At 44.1% G+C, this 19,416-nt stretch overlaps 1 protein-coding gene across 4 annotated transcripts in view; it reads left to right on the top strand.

Annotated features, from left to right (window-relative positions):
• Positions 1–17,572, top strand: part of GRAP2 (GRB2 related adaptor protein 2) — a 39,879-nt gene extending 22,307 nt beyond the window's left edge. For 3 of the 4 annotated variants that reach the window (XM_042889979.1, XM_042889981.1, XM_042889980.1), the window contains exons 2-8: positions 3,950–4,050; positions 7,312–7,403; positions 9,851–9,970; positions 11,741–11,909; positions 13,542–13,673; positions 15,794–15,913; positions 16,317–17,572. In XM_042889979.1, the coding sequence (XP_042745913.1) occupies positions 3,973–4,050; positions 7,312–7,403; positions 9,851–9,970; positions 11,741–11,909; positions 13,542–13,673; positions 15,794–15,913; positions 16,317–16,496 (891 nt within the window). In that variant the 5' untranslated portion in view covers positions 3,950–3,972 and the 3' untranslated portion in view covers positions 16,497–17,572. Of the gene's footprint in view, positions 1–3,285; positions 3,306–3,949; positions 4,051–7,311; positions 7,404–9,850; positions 9,971–11,740; positions 11,910–13,541; positions 13,674–15,793; positions 15,914–16,316 lie in introns of those variants that run through there. The other variant, XM_042889982.1, reaches the window with a different exon arrangement.
• The last annotated feature ends 1,844 nt before the right edge of the window (positions 17,573–19,416 follow it).

Genomic DNA, 19,416 nt, shown 5'->3' with positions numbered 1-19,416 from the left:
GGTGAACCTGAGCCATCCCAGAGTGATAAACTTCATAGGAGGTAACCTTCCCTGGCATTGTTATTACTGAATTTTGATCCAACTTGGTGTAGTGGAACAATGTTAAACTCTTTGGGATGCTGCTGTCAGATTATGCTGCTTGCTGACATGATTTAGGTCTCAGCTCTTTTGATCAACAGAGAGAGGCTGATGTTCTTGCTCAGGGAATGGCATTCTGCCAAACTGAAAGACCTGCCTCATGCTCTCAAAGCTGGGCTGCTTTTCTCTTCTCTCTCGATGAACCTTCTGCAGTGTCAGTCCCACAGAACGGCAGTAGCCCTGTGCCCCTTGGATCTGCCTCATTGCAGTGGGGAACCACAGAGAAAATTCACCTCCATGCAGAGAACCAGCACAAAATGGAGGTACTCGTCAGCCTATACTTGGAACTGACAAATCCTCCTTTAAACGTCGCAGAGGCTTCATGCTAAACCCTGCACAAAGGTGATTTTTTTTGTTCCCTTAGAATATTATGCACAGTCTAAAATTGTCTTTGGTTACTTGAAAGCTTAAAGGAGTTGCACCAGGCAGTTAAAAGCAGAATCTGACTGCCTGCAAACTGCAGTGCTGTCCTTTGGGATAAAAGGCTCTTGAGAAATGGAGTTCTGACAATTGCCCCCAAAAATCCCATCTCGGTGTGTCATGGGGTGGTGCTCAAAGTCACACACATGCAGAGAGGGATGTTTTCACATCCCCTTTGGAGGGCAGTTTTCACAAGGGCCCAGCACTGACCCGCACATCCTCGAGTTACAGATGGAGGGAGGAATGGGATCAGAAAAACAGAGCTGGTTTGAAGTTCAGGTGATGAAAAGTGGTAGGCTGCCGTTCAAAGACAGGATTACGGGCTAGTGCTGCTTTAGTAGTTGGTGGGGAAAGAGCTTAAGGCCATAGCATTGCTGATTTATCAACACAGCCAACACTGTGCATGGTATTTGAGTCGCTTCTAAATCCAGCCGCTGGCAATGAAAAGCACATTTAATCCATGTGTTAGATTGTTTGAAGAGGTATCTGTCTCCTGGTCTCTCCCCATGGTTGTGATTGCTGAAATTGAAAATGAGGTGAGAGAGGAGATTTTAACCGTTTCACAAACACTTCCCCTCTTGAGAGGGTCACGTCTCCAGTGGCATCTTTAGCACCTGGGAGACTGTGAAATGAAAGGCTCTTCCCCTTCCTGCTCCCTGCGGAGAGAAGCCCTGCTGCCTGTCCTGTGATTGAGGAGCAAAAATCAAAGATAGGATTTGTATTTATACAGTTTATTGTTTTGAACTGGTTTGGGGTTGGGGTTTTTTCCATTTGTTCTCTTTGATTTCTTTTTTTGTGTGTTTTGTTGTTGTTTTTTCTTTTTCTTTTTTTTTTTTTCTTTGAGATGGGATTAATGTTCTGCATTAGGAGTTCCAGGATTCATTTGCACTATCAGCTCTGACCCCCACCACAATAAGATAAAATACAGAAATACATCCCTTACTAAAGTAATTTTCCTTGGTCTTTTTTCTCTGGTTCTCTACCGTGAAAGTGTATTATTGTTTATCTAGTTCTCCAAATGGTTAATTCCTCTCTTATTTGATACCCTTACTCTCTATCAGCAAGCATGGTTGTGGGAAGATACAAACAGGAGTGCAAAGAATGTCAGTGCAAGAACAGAGGGCAGTCTTCAGATCAAGTCTGAGTTGTACTCACAGAGCTGCACTTGGAATAAAAGACGGACAATTAGACAGCAAGCTTAAGCTATATTTGCAGCTCTGACACACACAGAGCAAATGAGTAAGAATTAAAGAGCATCAGTAAGTGGATGGAGAGAAAACTCAGTGAAAAGGGCTAGAAGCTGCTCGAGAATGAGAATAAGGTATATTGGTAAAACATGGTCTGTTACAGGTAGGTATGGATGTATTGGGCAAAACCTTGGGGCTCTGGGTTGGAATAGCAGGCGTGTGGCAAGTCGCAAGGGCTATGTGTCATGCTACCCGTGAGTCCCAGCACATAACAAGTCCCACTGCTGTAGGACAAGTTGATGGATGCTCAACAGGCAGAGCTGCCTGTGGACTGCTGATCAATCTGCCCTGGTGCTGCATAGCTCACCTCAGTCCTATGAATACCGATTCAACTACAATATGCAGCGTGAAACGAGAGTGTGAACAGAATCCAAGAGAAAGCAAGTGAAGATCTTCCTTGTAGTTAGAAATGAGATGTAGGACGGGTTTTTTGCTGGCAAGGCAGACATTGCTCAGGTGAAGAGCTGCTCCCAGTTGCTCCCTGGGACCAAACCTTGGTGTTGTTCCATTGCCACCTACCAACAGCTCAGTCAGCAGCGGTGGCACTGATAATTCAGTGACCTCAAAGACTTGTGGCTGGTCCCCAATTGGACTGACTGTCCTGACCAAATCTCCCATTGTTGTTTTTCCTCTGAAATTGTCATTCCAGAATGATGTTTTTCCTTTTGAATCCTTGAACTATTTACTGTTGGTGCCATCTCCATGGCTCTATCTGCAGTTTTTGCCCTTCCAATCTTTCTAAGTATTTTCTCCTAGATCTTATTAAGTAGTTTGAGTCAGTAACACAGTTGTGCCTGGATTACTGGTACACAGGCAGTTAAATCCCTGGATTGTGTGTCAAAGGCAAGCTTACAGCAGGGGTTACAGTAGCCCATTAATTTAAAAGTGACAGAATTTTGGAGCTCACTCATCACATTGTTTTGGGGGGATCTCATCTCAGTTGTAACAGGACACTCAAGAAATAGTTCCCGAACTTGAGTTGTTGGTACTGTTTCTTTTTTGGGTTTTCTGGTTAAAAATATTTTGGATCAGGCAAGTTGGCACTTCTCTAGTCTTACAGTCTGGGAGATTCTGTGGGAAGTGAAGCTAGGTGAAGCCTTTGACTTCAGGATCATAGTTTCCAGATGAACCTAGTTTAGTAACCACTGAAGTTACTTCTGTACTGGAGCTGTGTGATGGTCTTCACAAGCTGGGCTGTTGGAACATCTCACAGCAGTGCCTTTGCTTAATGTGGCACTGCCTCACTCTTTGTCTTGACACTGGCAGCCTCGCTGCTGGGCTGCAGGGAGCACGAGCCAGCCATGGGAAACGAGTAACTCCCTTGATCATAGAAGTGGTCCTGCTGGGGTACATCTGAGTTGCATGTGCAGGAAGTGGTGAAGAAGCGAAGTTCATGTTGTGACTTCCCGTGCCACATGTGCTCTGCTGATGAAAAGCAGGCTTTGGTTTGCAGGCTGTCTGGTACATTTCAGGCTCCTGAGTTATGAACACAGAGGAAGGGTAAGTGCGTGCCTTAAATTTGTCAGTGCTACAGTTTCACACTCCGCCAGCTTCAAAACAGGGATGACAATCTTTCTGCAAACAGTTTTTCCTAGCTATATGCTGTGGTTACCCATGCAAAGCCATCACAGAGAAAAGTCTCTTTCAACCTTCAGAATTGTGGCCCCTGTCCAAGAAAAAAAAATATTTATTGCAAGCTCTTCTTTTTGTCCACAATTTGCCTCCCTCTTGAGATAAAGAGTAAGTGATTGCAGAGGGCAACCACATTATTCTATTGCATGATAGAATCATTTGATTAACAGAACTGCTTCAGGTCCTTGGTCTACACAGAAGAAGGTTTTTTCCTGCTACCAGCTTCTTTGGGGATGTGTGCAAACTTTTCCATGAAATTGCTGCAGTGAAAAAGATTTGTTGGAATGAGCTGATACACTGGATTTTTTTAATTTCTTGAGAGACTTACAGCTTCTTGGCCATGCTATCTCTTCTGCCTGCTAATGTCCTTCAGTATCTAGTAACTAACGTCAACTAATGGTAGGTGCACGCTCATCTATGTGCAAATCACAGCACTGCTTATAAGCTTTCTGCAAGCTAGACTCAGCAGTCTGAGGAGCGTTTAGATACTGACCTGCATACACTTCTTTCAGCTCTGCTCTGCCACCAATACAGTATGGAAGCCATCGCCAAGTTTGATTTCACTGCTTCTGGAGAGGATGAGCTGAGTTTCCAAGCTGGGGATATCCTGAAGGTAAGTGTGGCTCTATGAATGACTAAAGATCAGTGCTGATATTCTGCCAAGGCTTTCTGCCTTGGCAAAGCATATGAATGCTAATGTCTATGAACTGGGATAGGAATGCAGGATATTAGATTCCCATAGGTCAACCAGCAACCTCCACTGGGTCCACTCTACTTGACTCTACTTGGTCCCTAAACTATGCATGTAGTTGTCCTGTAGTCCTCTAGTAATCAATGGGGAAGTATAATCATCTTTGCAGTGGAAGAGATCCAGTTCTTTGTTAGAACAGTTTTTGAAGATCCTGTCTGTTTTCATTGAATATGGACGTAGTCTAGAGTGACTGTTTTTAGGATGACTGTGTCTGAAGGCAAGCAGGATGAATACGAGCCAGAGAGTTTGCTGTATTCCTCGTTTCCAACTCTTAAACTGTTAAAATGATGGCTAACATGCATTGTAGAACTTACATCTAACTTTTCACCATAAGTAATTACTGTTAGTTGCCTCAGGGGCTTTAGGCAGTTGCAAATGGAAGAGGAAATGTCCATGAAACAGTCTGTTACACACATAATAGAAAAATTTAAGAGGTCCTCAGCTAGTAATGTTACACAAACTCCCGCAGGAACTGAGCAGTGGAAGAATAGCAAAATGGCAGAAGTTATCATAAGAAATCCAGAGTATAAGAGAGTCTCTTGAATGTTGATGTGCATGTGCTACAGTAAAACAGTTTGTTAACCCTACTGAAGTGTCAAAGATGAAGCCACACTCTGCTCCACCCAAATTATTTGCCCACTTTTCAACCCACAACATAGTTGTTCTGCTTCGGTTGAAAATGACTGGGCAAAACATTTCTCTAAGGCCTTAACTCCTCCACTAGCCAAAGGGATATTGCAAAATAATGAGATATAAAATCTTGTTCTACCAAGAAACCTTCACCACCTCCCTGTACAGACCCAGCTGTTCCATTTAATGACCAGATATTATGTCTTGGCTCTGCCTCTTCCATCAGCACCATTTCTTATTTTATTGCCCTTTTAATCCTTAAAGCTTAAACAAAGCTAATGGCATCCAGAATTCATTAAGATCAAAGACTTTTTTTTTTTTTCCCCCAGTGATATGTGAAGGATTGATGAACACTCCCATTCCTAATTCTTCCTTCAATTTCAGAGTAGTCCTCACAGCCCTACCATCCCCTGATCTTTACCTGATATCTGCTTCCTCAGGAGACTGTGGTTTCATTAAAGCCCTGGCTACAGTGATGGCATTGGCCAGGTCACCTTTCCTTCTGTTAGTTTCCCTTCCTGTACAATCATTAGAAAACTAGAGCTTCCTTTCAAATTACATCGAAAGCTGCTGATGAAAACGGTTCAAACACATCAGTATTAATATTAGTAGTCACTAAGACTTCACTATCAGAAGTCAGACAGCCTATTGCTTTAAGGTCCTTCAGGTGAACAAACTCACACTGCCCAAGACCTAGCAGCAGTAAAATAACCTGAGCAGTGCCTCTCCATCTGGCAAACACACACATACATTCATACCCCATCCCGAGCCCCCTTCTGCTGCCTGCTCAACCTGCTGGCTGTCTGCTCTGATTTATGAAGAAGATAAAATGAACAGTATTGATGCAGAGACTAGAAAACAGGAAACACGAGGCCCTCAACCACCAGTGACAGGAGGAAATCTACCCTCTCTCTCACACACACACATCCCACATCCTTCTCTGAGAGGATGACACACAGAAACCTGACAGTTGTGCACTAAGGACCAGGAGGTATGTCGTCCTAGAAACATTGCTGCCAACAGGACTTGAGCAGGGTGTGGTGTGTGGCTGTCATTCCCTTTGGTTGGCCACAGCAGCAAAAAAAGAGAACCTTAATCCTGAACCCAGGGGTGGGAAAGCAGTAACAGGACAAGAAGGGATCTCCATGGCTTTCTATTCTCAACCTTTCTTTATCCAAATGCGTGGAAGAGACATATGTGGCAGGCAAGGCAATGGAGAATCAGCCCCAAAGACAGTAGCATCCTGTTGCCAGCACCAAGCAGTTAGAATGTTAGCCTCCCAGAAACATGGGATTGGCTTATAGAACAAGTATTATTATTGTTAAACAATAGATTTCAAATAAAGTCTTTTCCACTTGTTTTCTCCTTTTAAAACTGTCAGGATACATCCTCTCAGGCACCCCTCCAAAACCAGAATGAGCAGAAACATGTTCTACTTTATAAAAAGGAATTCTGTCCCATGAATTGGAATGTCAAACAGAACACCAAAGACCGCAGTGTTTGCAGGAAAGCCACAAACTTGCTGTGTCTCTGTCGTCTTCCTGCTAGCTGAGGTCTGCACCAGAGACCATCCACAAGGGAGCAGTGAATTTGGGCAGTCTGTGGTCAGCAGTGCACTCCCTATGGACCTTTATGGTCAGCATTAATGTGAACAGTCTTGAAGCTTCTCCATGTGCTCTGTAGGCTGGCTTCCTGCTGCCCTAAATATTGGAATTGTGGGAGTTGCTTTACAATGCTTTCTGCCTCCTTTTATCTACCCTGGCAAAGCTCACGGCCGCTGAAAACTTAGCCCACTAAATAGCCCACTAAATAATTAGGCTACTAAATAGCCCACTAAATAGTCCAGAGAGTTGATGGATGCATCTGGTAATATTCAAGGTTAAGCTGAACCAGGCTCTGAACTGCTCTAGCTGTAAGTGTCCCTGTTCATTGCAGAGGAGTTGGACCGGATGGTCTTTAAGAGTTCCTTTCAATTCAAATGATTCTATTAAGTACTCTCGTGCAGAATGGTGTGTTGAGAGAATAGGATGACTTCTGTGCAGCCATAACACACACACACAGGTGCAGCTTTATAACCCTCCATACATGTCAGAGAAGTTTTCACTGATTTTTCTTTTCCCTGTGAATCTGAGATGATCCAGCACTATTAAAAGCAGCACAGAGAACTCCTTAAACCCCCATTAAGTCCCTCCAAGCTGGTTTCCCTCATCTCACAGACATCAGAGATATGCAGACTGCATCCCCTGCCACTTGGAGAGGCATTCAGAGGAAGGGATAAAGTTAACAAGCAATCAGTCTAATGCCACTTGGCCTTCTTCATTGTTTTCTTTGCACTGAAGTGGCCATCAGCCAGTAATTCTGCTTTAAGGTGGGTAAGAAGTATATGAGGAATTCTCTTTCATTTTTACACAAAATTCTGGTTTTCAGTCAGTGTCTTAGTGAGTTTTGCCTTTCTCAGGAGACATGTTTATTCAATCTGTCTCTCCATTGCAGGTTTTGAGCTCCCAGGAAGAGTGGTACAAAGCTGAACTCCGAAGCCAAGAGGGCTATGTTCCTAAGAACTTCATTGATTTCCAAGTTCCCCCGTAAGTGTCATGGGAAATGCATGCACCAGCATTGCACATTTCTAAAGGATAGTCAAGGCAGGCATGACAGAGGAAGCACTGGTTATAACACACAATCATAGGAGCATTCAGGTTGGAAAAGACCACTAAGATCATCTGGTCCAGCCATCAGCCCATCACAGTTTGAGGCTGGCATGAAGCCACGCACAGTTCTGCCAGCGCACCTTCATCCTACCCTGGAGCATCCTCTGTTCTTTCAGAACCGAACAGTTCTCTTTATCGCTCTCGAGTGACTCCTTTGTTACTGCTGCTCGTAGGGATGCCACTGGGATGCGGCAGGAGCTGCATGGAGCTCTCCTTGGACAGAACGAGAATAGTCACGATGTGAAGTCTTGGCGACCGAGGCAGAGGCTGGGCACAAAAGGAAGAGCAAGAACTCTCTGTAAATGAGCTATAAAAGCGTAATTCCCTCCTCCCAACTCTTTCACCGCATTCTCTCTCGTTTCCCCACCCTGTCATCCGCATTCCCTCCCCCTGCGACGTGTGCGAGCTCCTCTCGGTACACTAGAGGTCAGTGCAACGCCGCACCAAGTGTGACAGCTCGTGGATTGACAGAGATGATAGACCAGCCGTGCCACCCGGCTCCCACACGCGTGCAGGCGCAAACACACATCCCTCTCCACGCTTTGTGTCTGCGCACCCAAACACAGATCTGTCACAGGGCAGGCGTGCCTCACTCTGTCTCCTTACTGGGAAGATGGCACTTTGAGAAAGCACTGAGAGGTGTTGAAATGCTTGCTAAGCATGCTGCCCAGACCTGTGCCATAAAAATGCCAATAGACTGCAGTTTGATAGCCTTTCTCCTTGCAGTTGGCAGAAATACTCCCTGAAGCCCCTCAAAGAACTGCGCAGATGTGGCACTGAGGGATATGGTCAGTGGGATGGGCTGATGGTTGGACTGGGTGATCTTAGAGGTCTTTTCCAACCTCACTGATTCTGATTCTATTCTACGATCCTAAAATTGTCCTCTTTCAAAATGAGCACAGCAGCATTTTAGAGGACGTGGGCAGAGCACATCTCAAACCCAGTTCTGTTGGCTCTGACGTGCCGGTGCCCTCAACAGGCAAATGCCGTTGTGCCCTACATGTAAGCACCACTGCTCCCTTTGGAGGTGGGATTGCTGGTTTCTTTGGACGTGAGCCCGTCTGCTCAGCTGAGCCAAAGAACTTAGTTTGCTCTGCAAAGATGGGCTGTTGCATTGAGGCCTCAAGGGGCCAGGATCTTCCAGTGCATTGTGCTTGTTCGCTCTTTCGCAGGGCTGTGGCATCCCACAGGGAAATGTGGGCAGCTTCTTATTTTCACACACATTTTCCTCATGATGTTTTCTCCGTGCGAAAGGAGCTGTGAAGAAACATTTCTACTTTGACACTTCTCTAAGAGCAGGACATCTGCACTTGGAAACAGCTCGTGGCAAGTGCTAGAGCCAGATATAGGGAGGAAAGTCATTTCTTTTTTTTTTGGTGGACCATTTTTTCCAACTGTGTATTGCCAGTAAGCAGCGAGACTTCATATCACTGCTGATTAAATTCTGATTTCCCATTGACTGTTGATGATACATAGGTAAACCACGACGGTGGTGACGAGAAGAATAACAGAACTGAAAAGATGAAGCTATAGAGCTTGCAAAACTATCAGTCCTTGATTTTAATGCAAAACAGCTAATGAAGCTGCAGATTTCAGATCTTATTACCTGCAGACGTAAGAAGTATACACTATGTTTTTTCTCTCTACTTAAAAATCCCTATGGACACAGCATTATTCTACTATTTTATGGTGACTTTTCTCATTATTTGTCCAGTGCCTTATACTACTGGCTACATTTACATGAGTGTAGTTATGAATTCTGTGGTTCTGAGATTTTGTGGTGTTATAAGTCTTGCAGAAGCCAATTTATTAGCACTGAAACTTTCATGCCTTGCTTCTGTTAAAAATTTATGTTTGTTCCTCACAATATATCCATCGCACTCCAGTAATTTTCAATCAGTTTTCCAAGAGCAATTTGATGTATGTCTGAGAATTGTGCGTGCATATGTACGTGCATATGTATGTGCATATATATATATATATATATATATATAAATATATATATACCTTTCTAATTTAAAATCTCTTTGAGTAACACCTTACTGCACTGTGCCTGTAATTAAACTTTTAGCTGAGTGTTGCTTAGCAGGCCAAAGCTTACTTTGGCCTCTTTGCATCTAAGTGCTTTTACTGCTCAAAGCAAATGGTTCACACCCATCAAGACCTTGTATCTTAGCGTGTCTGTGGGATGTGGGATCCTCTGATTCCTTTCTTTTGTCTTTGCACCATCCTATTTATTCATAGTCTCCTCACCCTGAACTTTTCTGTTCCTTATCTTCATTCACACCTTTATTCACGTTTCCATGACTTCTCCCACTTGACAGCTGGTTTGATGAGAAGATATCCCGCCACGAAGCTGAGAGCATCCTCATGAGCAAAGGAGTTGGTTCTTTCATTGTCCGAGCCAGTCAGAACTCTCACGGTGACTTCTCCATCTCTGTCAGGTATCTGCTTCTCACAACACTTTTCTGCATCTTTCTGGTTAATGATCTCCCTAGCTCCTTCTTGACAGGAATCCTAATGGGACCTTGCCTCTCAAGAAGTTTGAATGCCTCCAGCCAGGCAGTGCCTCTGTGTCACATGAATGAGAATGAGTTAGGCACCCGATTCCCCAATGTTTCAGTCTCCTTTCTAGTGATACAGCGAATGTCCCATTCCAAAGCTGCATTCCCTGGAGATCTGCTACTCTGAAAGAACTGCAGCAAAGCGGAGTGGTACACGGGACATCTCCCGCAGTGCAAAACATGTGCCTTCCATTTGTATTATTTGGCAGCTTCAGTTACTATATCCAAGAATTCCATACTACCCATTAAGACAAGACTGTTACATTATTAACTTATTTCCCACCGGTCAATTGGATAGAATTGGCTTTTAGTTGCTAGTAGCCCAGCTGCTTTACATCCACTTATTGTACCTCGGCCCTTCTCATTGCTTCAAAGCAGAGCTGTTAAATGCTGGTCAGTTTCCAGATTTTCAATTAATCAATATTCAGTCAATAATCAGTTATAAACTAAAGTACTGATTAGCACTACCTTTCCCAAGCATAGTGAACTTTCTGCTTCAAGAAGCTCAAAAAGTATCTGGGGGGGATGCAGGAAAACATGTTGCCAGGATCACTTAGTTCACTGTGGACCCCTCTTTCTGTGTCCCAGTTCAAGAGACCATGGCTACCTGTACATCAATGATCTGAGCACTGTCAGGCACTTTCTCTGGCCCAAAGGTCGAACAGTGCAGCACAGTTCAGACCCACATGGCTAAATTCTCTTCACCTCACAGGACAGAATAGCTGTATTCAAGAAGTTCACTGGCAATGGTTCCTGGCCCATGCTGCACCCATAGCCACCACGCTGCACTATCTGGGAGACTTTTTTGGTTTAGGCTAAAACCATGCAATAACATTAGCAGTCATGTAACTGTAGCACTACAAGATAGACTCCAGTCTCTGTCTAGTCCCTGTTTAGATTATTTGTATAGATGTAGCCTTTGAAACCAGTGCCTTGAGTTTTTGGAGTTGCACAAAGGCAGTGAGAACCAAAACCAGATCACCAGATCACATGTGGTCCAAAGAGGAATTGTCCAAATCAGTTAAGTGGTAAGGGAAGGAGAGCTGCATGGCAGAGCAGGGCAGGAGGTGAGACTGGTAATTTTTTCTTGTAATAGCAACTAATAATTTTTTGTTTTCTTACTTTTTGGTAGGGAGACAGACCAGCAGACATGATATTACACTAGATATTGTGCAGTTATAATGTGTGACTATGTCTTGCGACTATGTCTTCACAAAGTGGTGATGTCCATGGTGCAGAAGGGTATAATACATCTCATAGTCAATTCAGTCTGGTGTTAACAGGAACCTGAAGAGGTCAGGGGGTAGATCACAACTGCACGTTTGAGTATTATACAAAGTACATAATAGCTATTGGATATTTTGGGCTCTGAAAGCCTTTCCTTCAGAGAACAGGCTTTACAGCCCCATGCCTCACTCCGACAGTACTCTGTGACTGAGCAGCCCTTCAGCGTTCTATGTTTGTCAGTTAATATGTCTTTTGAAATACAAAACCACCTCTAGGTCCAGTGCATACAAAAGCTGACATTGCTTTACTTTCCAGAAGTCTCAGTTTGGCCAAGTGGCAGAAAGATCTATTCTGATTCCCTTCTTTTTCAAGGAAGATGACAGTGCAGTCCAGTTAATCTCTTACTTTCTAAATTGGATTCAGGCATGAAGATGATGTACAACACTTCAAAGTGATGAGGGACTCAAAGGGAAACTATTACTTGTGGACAGAGAAATTCTACTCACTGAACAAGCTGGTAGACTACTACAGGACAAGTACTATCTCCAGGCAGAAGCAGATTTTCCTGAGGGACGACAGCCGAGAAGAGAAGGTAAGCACAAGCTCTCCTCAGGAGTTATTGAGTAAGAAACCCTTCTATTGAAGGAATTTGGCCCACAGGAATGTCTTGCAGAAAGTGTGAGAGAGGGTCTGCCCTTGGAAAACTAACCACAACACTGTGCTGGTGGATGCTGCAACACAGATTTTTAGTTGATTCAGTAGTGCATGTGGTTATGTAATTGAGCAGAATTTTCAGATTTTGTTTTGGATATTAACAGAAAGGGCTCAAATCCACATAGAGGAGTTCTGCTAAAGTTGTTCTGAGGCTCTGGAGATGAAATTCTAAGATGCCTTGCACAAGCAAGGGAGGCAGGTTCTACCGTATGAAATGCCTAGCTCTTTTCATAAGGGCTCGTACAAAGTTTACTGTTAGGTTGTCTGAGGAGAATTTGAATCTGATGTCCTTTTGTCCTTGAATACACTCAGATTGCAGCTGTTATTACAGTGCAAAGTTTGTTCAGAAGAATCATGTATTTTCTGTTACTCAGTGAACAAAATTAAGGGTGTGGAGGCTAGTGGCTAGTAAGGGCTGAAAAGCACTGCTGAGGAGAGCACAGCAGATGTGGGAACAAGGTATGTGCTCAGGAAAGATGTAGTAGATGAGAAGATAAGAAAGCAGGGAAATCCCGGCCCAATGAATGCCTGGTTTTGTGCCAGGAGGACAAGCAAACGCCATAGCAGCGGTTGCTCTGCACTGCACACACAATACTGGGAGTGATCATGCCCGGTCACTGCAATAACCAAGGTCCAACCCTACTGGGAAACGGATTCTGGTGTTAAATTACCAGGATGTGCAGACGGAGGTGAGCAGGAAGTACAGGACCTGCTCACCACAGCAGTTTTATAGGCTGCACGTGGCTGCACGTTTCTTGCTGGCTCTGAAAAAGAGAGGATTTATATTTTAGTCTGAAGAGGGGACTTGTGTTGTTGTCTCCTTTTAGTTCACTTATTCAGCACTTTAAAAATGCATTAGTGGGATATAAAATAGAGACTCTGGGACCTGTGAGAGAGAGAGCACAGCAAAGAATAGTCTGGGGAAGGAGAAAGGAAGACTTGTATGCAAGATTACCAATAAAATAACCTGTTTGAGCTGACTGTGAGCAGGAAGGGAAAGGCATTTGCTACAAGATGCAGACAGGCAAATAAAAAACAGGAGTCAAGTTTGCTTTGGCAAAGGCTCTGTGCATTTGTTATGGTGATGGGCTCAGCAGGGTATGTTTAGCACTCAGCACAGTAGGGTTTCAGTTCACAGTTAGAATTTTTAGCTGCTACAGCCATATGATAAAATGATAGCAATATACGGATTTCAGTGCAGAGACAAATGAAGTCTGAGGGCATTATTTCTAAAAAGAGTTTGCTTCTTTTGCCAAACCTCATGTAAGGGACCACATTTTCAGGCCAGCATCACCCATTACCACCCACTTTTCAAATGGTAACAGCTATGACAAAGATCTACAATCCAGGAGTCTTGATTTCTCCTTCCGTTCAGAGGAGCCTATCTCTGGAAGATCCTCCAACATAAAGGGTAGTGATAATAATCCATGGGTAATGATTGCTAAGCTTCAGTCAGGATCGTGGTGGGAAGCAAAACCTGACCTCACTTTTGGAATCTTTCTTTCCTCAGGAAAGGCGTGGTGGGAGCCTGGAACGAATGAGCCGGGATGGACTCCATGTGGGTGGAGCAGCTGGAGAAGCTCATTCTTCTATCTCCAAGAGATATGTGGACCATCCTGTCCCCATGTTGCACCAGCAACAGGTAAAGTATTTGGACAACGCTCTCAGACATATGGTTTGATTTCTGGGTGGTCCTTTGTGGAGCCAGGAGTTGGACTTGATGATCCTTGTGGGTCTTTTCCAATACAGGATATTCTGTGATTCTACCAGGAAAGAGAGCATATGAAGCCTGGGCACACAGAACATTTGCCTTGATTGCTTGATAGCAAGTGAACAGCCACTTTATCAAAATCTGCCACCCTGAATCTGTGTTAGGAGGCAGTCAATCAGTTCTTCCTATGGGAACAGCAGCAATGATGGATGGTATCAGCCTGGGGAGCTCTTCTGGATTGAAATAAATGTCAGCTTTATTTAGTTCTGTGATCCTTGGGACTGATTGACAAACAAACAAAAAATAGAAAATGGTTCGCCATGGTCCTTCCCACTGGGAACCTGAGAGTACTGGGTTCCATCCCAAAAAATGGAAGACCAGCGTTAGTGCCATGTGAATGTACAGAAACACTTTCCAGTCTTGTACACAGTTTCAGGAACTCCTCTCAAGTCTGAGGGACAAATGAAACCTCACTGCCTATTCTTTTTTCCTATGTGATGCTGCTGACGGTGACACAAAACACATCAGGAATAAGAAATGATTATGGTAACACTGGGAGACTTTGACTTCCTCCAGAACGTTCTTCCTCATTTTCCTCTTCATTCAGGGCCCTCTCTGCGCTCTTTCATCATGATGCACCCCTGATGTGTGATACCTCTTTGCTCCCGTGTTAGCACAGGAATGGAGAGGACAACAGCAGTATCGGTGATGTCTTCAAGGTTCTTGATTAATCTGGGAGGAAATCATTTTCACAAAAATCCTGTGCATACCATAACATGAACCTCTGTGAAAAAATTAACTATCCCAGCTAAAACCATAGCGGTAAGGTTGGCTTGTGTCTCTTGACGGAGACGGGGTGATATCAGCCAAGGAGAGGACTTGTCCTGCTGAAGGGAAGAAATCCAAACCTGTGTCCTCTAAGGCATGAGAGCTCCTTTGGCCAGGGACAATCGTGAAAGAGCTGATCTCTCACCAGATAGCCTGTCAGAGGACTGCTGATGGAACAAAACGGCCTATGATAAAGCCTAGGGCCTGCACTTGTTGGTGCACAATCTACTTCTGAGTCACATTTGTTACGAAGCAGAAACACTCAGGAGTGAAGCACCCATATAGTAAATCCTGAAAAGCCAGATTGAAGTCACTCACCTCCAGGCAAGGACAGCTGAGGTGCAAATTGTGTTCCAGTCTCAGATACATTTCATGCTGACAAAGTAAGACCAAGGGAGCATGTAGAAGACTAAGTCCAATAAAAGAAGCAAGAGCCAGATAGCTTTTTTCAGAAAGCACAAGCTGTTGTTCTTCCCCACTGTTGATACAAGCGCTCAGATCCTGTGACACTGAAGCACTGCTGCAACCTGAGCTAACATGATAACAGATGCTGTCACATTGTTATCATAAGAAACCCTCAGTGCACATACAGCCTGTAGAGATGAAGACACTCAGCACCTCTTGACTGTGCAGACAGAAGAGAACTTGCTTCCTCAAAGCTTTCCATTGGTAGGATTTCAGATGTGCGGCCATTTGGCATCTTTTCTTTGAATGTTTTTTTTTCCTCTTTTTGATTTGGTTTTTTTTTTCCTCTTTCACTAATGGGGCTACTGGGTTCTTAGGCCTGTTCTCTGCTCTGTACAGCATGGAGCAGGAAAAGGGAAGTAGAGAGACTGAGTCTCAGTAACTCCAGATAGGCAAAGTGTCCCCTTGGCAAGCTGGCTTTTCACCTGTGACTTAGAACAGGCTAAGCTTTTTTCCAAAGCTTCCAGAGGCCAAAAAAAGACACTGAAGCTTCTTTCCAGCAGATGTGGAACGTAGCTGAGGGCAGCCAAATTTCAACTTCTATGGAGAAAAATCCAAAATAGAAGAACCTAAGGTGACCTCTTCCATGACAGGAATTGCTTCCAGGACTGCAGCCCAGCGACTGTACTGGAAGCAGACATCTAAGATCATTTACAGGAGGGTTGGACCCTGACTCCTTGACCACCAATGACTCTTAAAACCCCTCACTCGTAATCGTTTAAATGTTTGTGACATCTCTCTTGCTGTTTTCCTTCTAGGATAGGTACGGGGGGAGCCTGGACAGGAAAGATGCACTGCATGGACTAAGATATCATAGCCAAGGAAGTGCAGCAGCTATGCAACGCAGACACACGGACCCACTGCACCAGCAGACACCGGTGGGTAACGTGCTTGCAGGGCCGCACCTACCCAACCTAATGCTTCTCTTAGTGATGGCCAAGCAGTTTGGGCAATGCCATCTGCACAGAGGTCGCACTTGAAACAGTGTATTGAACGTGTTGGGACGTATCTTAGAAGACATTTCTGAGTCTCAAGGCTCTATTGTGGCCACTTGAATCTCATCCTGTGGCTCTTTGAAGGTAGGACTAGAGTGTTACATTAGCATAGTTCTACAACTGTACTCAAAATCATTCTTAGTTAACCGACCTATCAGAAGAAGGAACTTAGCATCAGCCCACCACAGTAGGGGTCTGGGGCACTGTGAGAAGGCATGAGCTCACTGAAGGATCTGGATCAAGCATGTAACTCATGGTTTCCTGCTCATCTCTGTCTCCTTCTCAGCGAATACTATGGGTCCGTGCCTTGTACGACTTTGATGCTGTGGAACATGATGAGCTGGGCTTTCGCAGCGGAGACATCGTAGAAGTCCTAGACAGCTCCAACCCATCATGGTGGAAGGGACGTCTGCGTGGGGAACTGGGTCTCTTCCCTGCCAACTACGTCACACCGGTGCTACTGTGAGGCTGCATTTGTGCCCCAGAGGTTCATATCAGAGCTGCTCGTCTGACATGACAGGGACAGAGAAGGAGTGCATCTTCCCTTGTCCCCAAGACATTTGGTGGTTTTGGTTTTGTCTTAATTTATTGGCAATTGATCTTCCGAGACGCTGGTAAGAAAGAGAACCCTCTGAAGGATTTTGTTTCCCTGTTTTGCATGTTCATGACTGAGAGGGGAGCAAGAATCCTGGACTGTTGGTTGAAATCTTGCTGGATCCTCCCTGCCCATCATTCGTTTGTTTAAGTATTGATAACTTCCTGCAGTTGGGTTCGTTCAGTGGAAATGGCACCTCAGAGAAATCAGGCTTTGGTATCTGGGTAGAACCTACCCCTTTTATTTTGGATCTGGTTGCATTTATAGTCCATTCAAGCTCTGTTTCACCTTTCTTTCAGAGGTAGGACAAGTGCCCAGGTGAATAAAATGATGACTGGTAATCACATTTCTTTTAGATAGGGACGAAAAGTCCTCAGGCTGAGGCACAAGGCAACCATGACTTTTCTAAATATTTTTTGGCTTCCACCTCTAGCACTTTCTGTGGGCTTAGACTCTGTGGATACCAGGTGAAGGGGCAAAATCCTGTAAGTTTTTGTACAAACAACCTGGTGATGAAGATATGGGAGGGTGAGAAGCTAATTTCAGTGCTTCTACAGACAGTAGAAGACAGTCTGTGGAAGCACTACAGACAGTCCTGCTGTCCTGCACTTCTGTCTGCACCCTATTGCAGCAATCTGTCTCATTTTCAAGCTGCTTTCCAAGGTACCTGTGCATCCTTGTAGATGTCCTGGTTATAGAGCAGATCAAGCCCTTCAGCTAAATGAATATCCTCTGGATTGAATAACAGTGGGCAAGCCTTACTGGTTCCTTTCTAAAACTGCACTGGGGAGGGGCTGGGAAGAAGAGGTTTTTCAGGTTTGGTGCCAGAAGTTCTGTCCCTGAGAAGGTGGGGTGTTCTGGATCACTGAGTACACGGCTCTGACTTGCCAGTGGAATGCCTCATGCAAATCATTGAGCTGTTACTTTACAGTATGCAGAGAATAAAGTTGCGGCCATTGAATAGTCTGTTCTCTGTTCCAGTTTCTTTTAGATGAATTAAGGTAAATGAATAGGATTTCAAATCATGGCTGAGTGAATGCCAAGATGTGATACAAATATATTGCAAACGAATGTTAAAAATGATCCAAACCGTGACAGAGACACTGCCACATAACCACTGCTCACGCAAGTTTATATTAAACAAGCTGCCTGATTTTTTCACAACATGTGGGACCTCAGCAGTCAGCAAGGAAGTGGTGATTTATCATTCTTGGGAAAGAAATAAAAGGCAAGTGAAAAATTCTAAAAACAAATCAGACTCGGCAAGAAAAATGTTCTTATCTTTTGTTAGTCCCAGTGGGAGAAAAAAAAAAATCCAGGAAACAGGTTTCTGGTGCCCAATTCAATGTTGCTGGCCAAAATTAAGCTGCCACTAGGCAGGGTATTAGCAGAAAGGACCTATTGTCAAAGGTTTGAGAGAGCCCTACCAAAAGCAGATTATTAATGGCTAAAGTAAAATGAGAATAATTAACATAGCATATAAGCTCTCAATAGAATAGAAATCTTTGAAAGGCACATTAAGAGCTAATCTCCATTGGCTACCAGAGTGGTTCAGGAAATGGAGAGAGAGCACACGACTCCCTGGGCTGGACGTGGCCCTGTTCTGATGCAGGGGCTCTGTTCCAGGCCGTTAGCATCTTACCTTTAAAGTGATGTCCACGTGGCTTGGTTTGGAACAAGCTACCTCACTAATGGGTGTGTAACTTCAGTGACTCCACAGGTTGAAGTGTTTTCTTTTGATCCACTCTTTTTATTTTTTCCTTTTTCTTTTTAACTAAACTAATGTCAAATATGGAAGACAGGGAGTTAACATTTGATGAGAGAGGGTCAAAACCCAAAGCAAAGATGGAAGCAAAGAGGATTAAAAAAAAACAACTGTCAAAACAGAAGAGGGATAAGAATGATTATTATTTTATACTCAGGTCTGGCTGAAACAGAAAAATTGTATGTTCATCCCTATTCCCACAGCATCAGATCATCTTTCAATTAGTTCTTTCTGACCAGTTACTTTCAAAATTGTAAGTACTGCCTCCCTTTCCTTGGCACTCTAAAGATACTCTTGGTAGCGAAGATGTAGCTGCACAAAATTAATTGAAGATAACGCACATAGCAGTTCGATGGCTCTTTCACACGTTTGAAAGCCCTTTACAGAGATTGACTAATTAAGCAAGTCTAAGTAGTATGTTGTAAGTACCCCCACGTTAAGACATAACTCTTTTGAGGAAGAGGTAAATTTGCACGTGATTTTTTAATTGACGGTTAAGGAATTAATACTTCAAGTAACTAGCATTAAAGGACTCTGTGCTAATTACGACAGCACATAAGGACCGCAGTAAAATCATGGTTTCCCATTATACAGGCAGCACCTAATAACACCAAAATTACTAGGCAGCAAAGGTTTCATGGCATCCATGATAACTAGACTGGTGCCATGTTATGCACTGCCTTGTGAGCTGGGATCTGCAAGACCCAGTGTCATTTTGTTCTGGGGAACAGAGGCAGTGCTACTTGCAGGTACCTGTTCCTACCAGCAGCTGGAAGGCACAGGAGTCAGACTGCATTTTTGTACCCTCCCACAGTGGAAGTTGTTTTCTTCCCAGTAAAACAACAGCACAGAGAACCGTGGCCCTTCCCACATTGATGGAATCCTTGGATACAAGGAGGGCAGTTTTGCTGAGGTAGAAGATGCGTCCTTGGAGACACTCGAGGTCAGGCTGGAACAGCTCTGAGCACCCGGATCTAGCTGAAGGTGTCCCCATTCACTGCTAGGGAAATAGACCAGATGGTGTTT

Source organism: Lagopus leucura, unplaced genomic scaffold (assembly GCF_019238085.1).
Source record: "Lagopus leucura isolate 7727_CA_CO unplaced genomic scaffold, USGS_WTPT01 Super-Scaffold_100159, whole genome shotgun sequence".
NCBI lineage: Eukaryota > Metazoa > Chordata > Aves > Galliformes > Phasianidae > Lagopus > Lagopus leucura.
The sequence above is the reverse complement of the archived record's forward strand: the minus strand, read 5'-3'. Positions and strand labels throughout refer to the sequence as shown.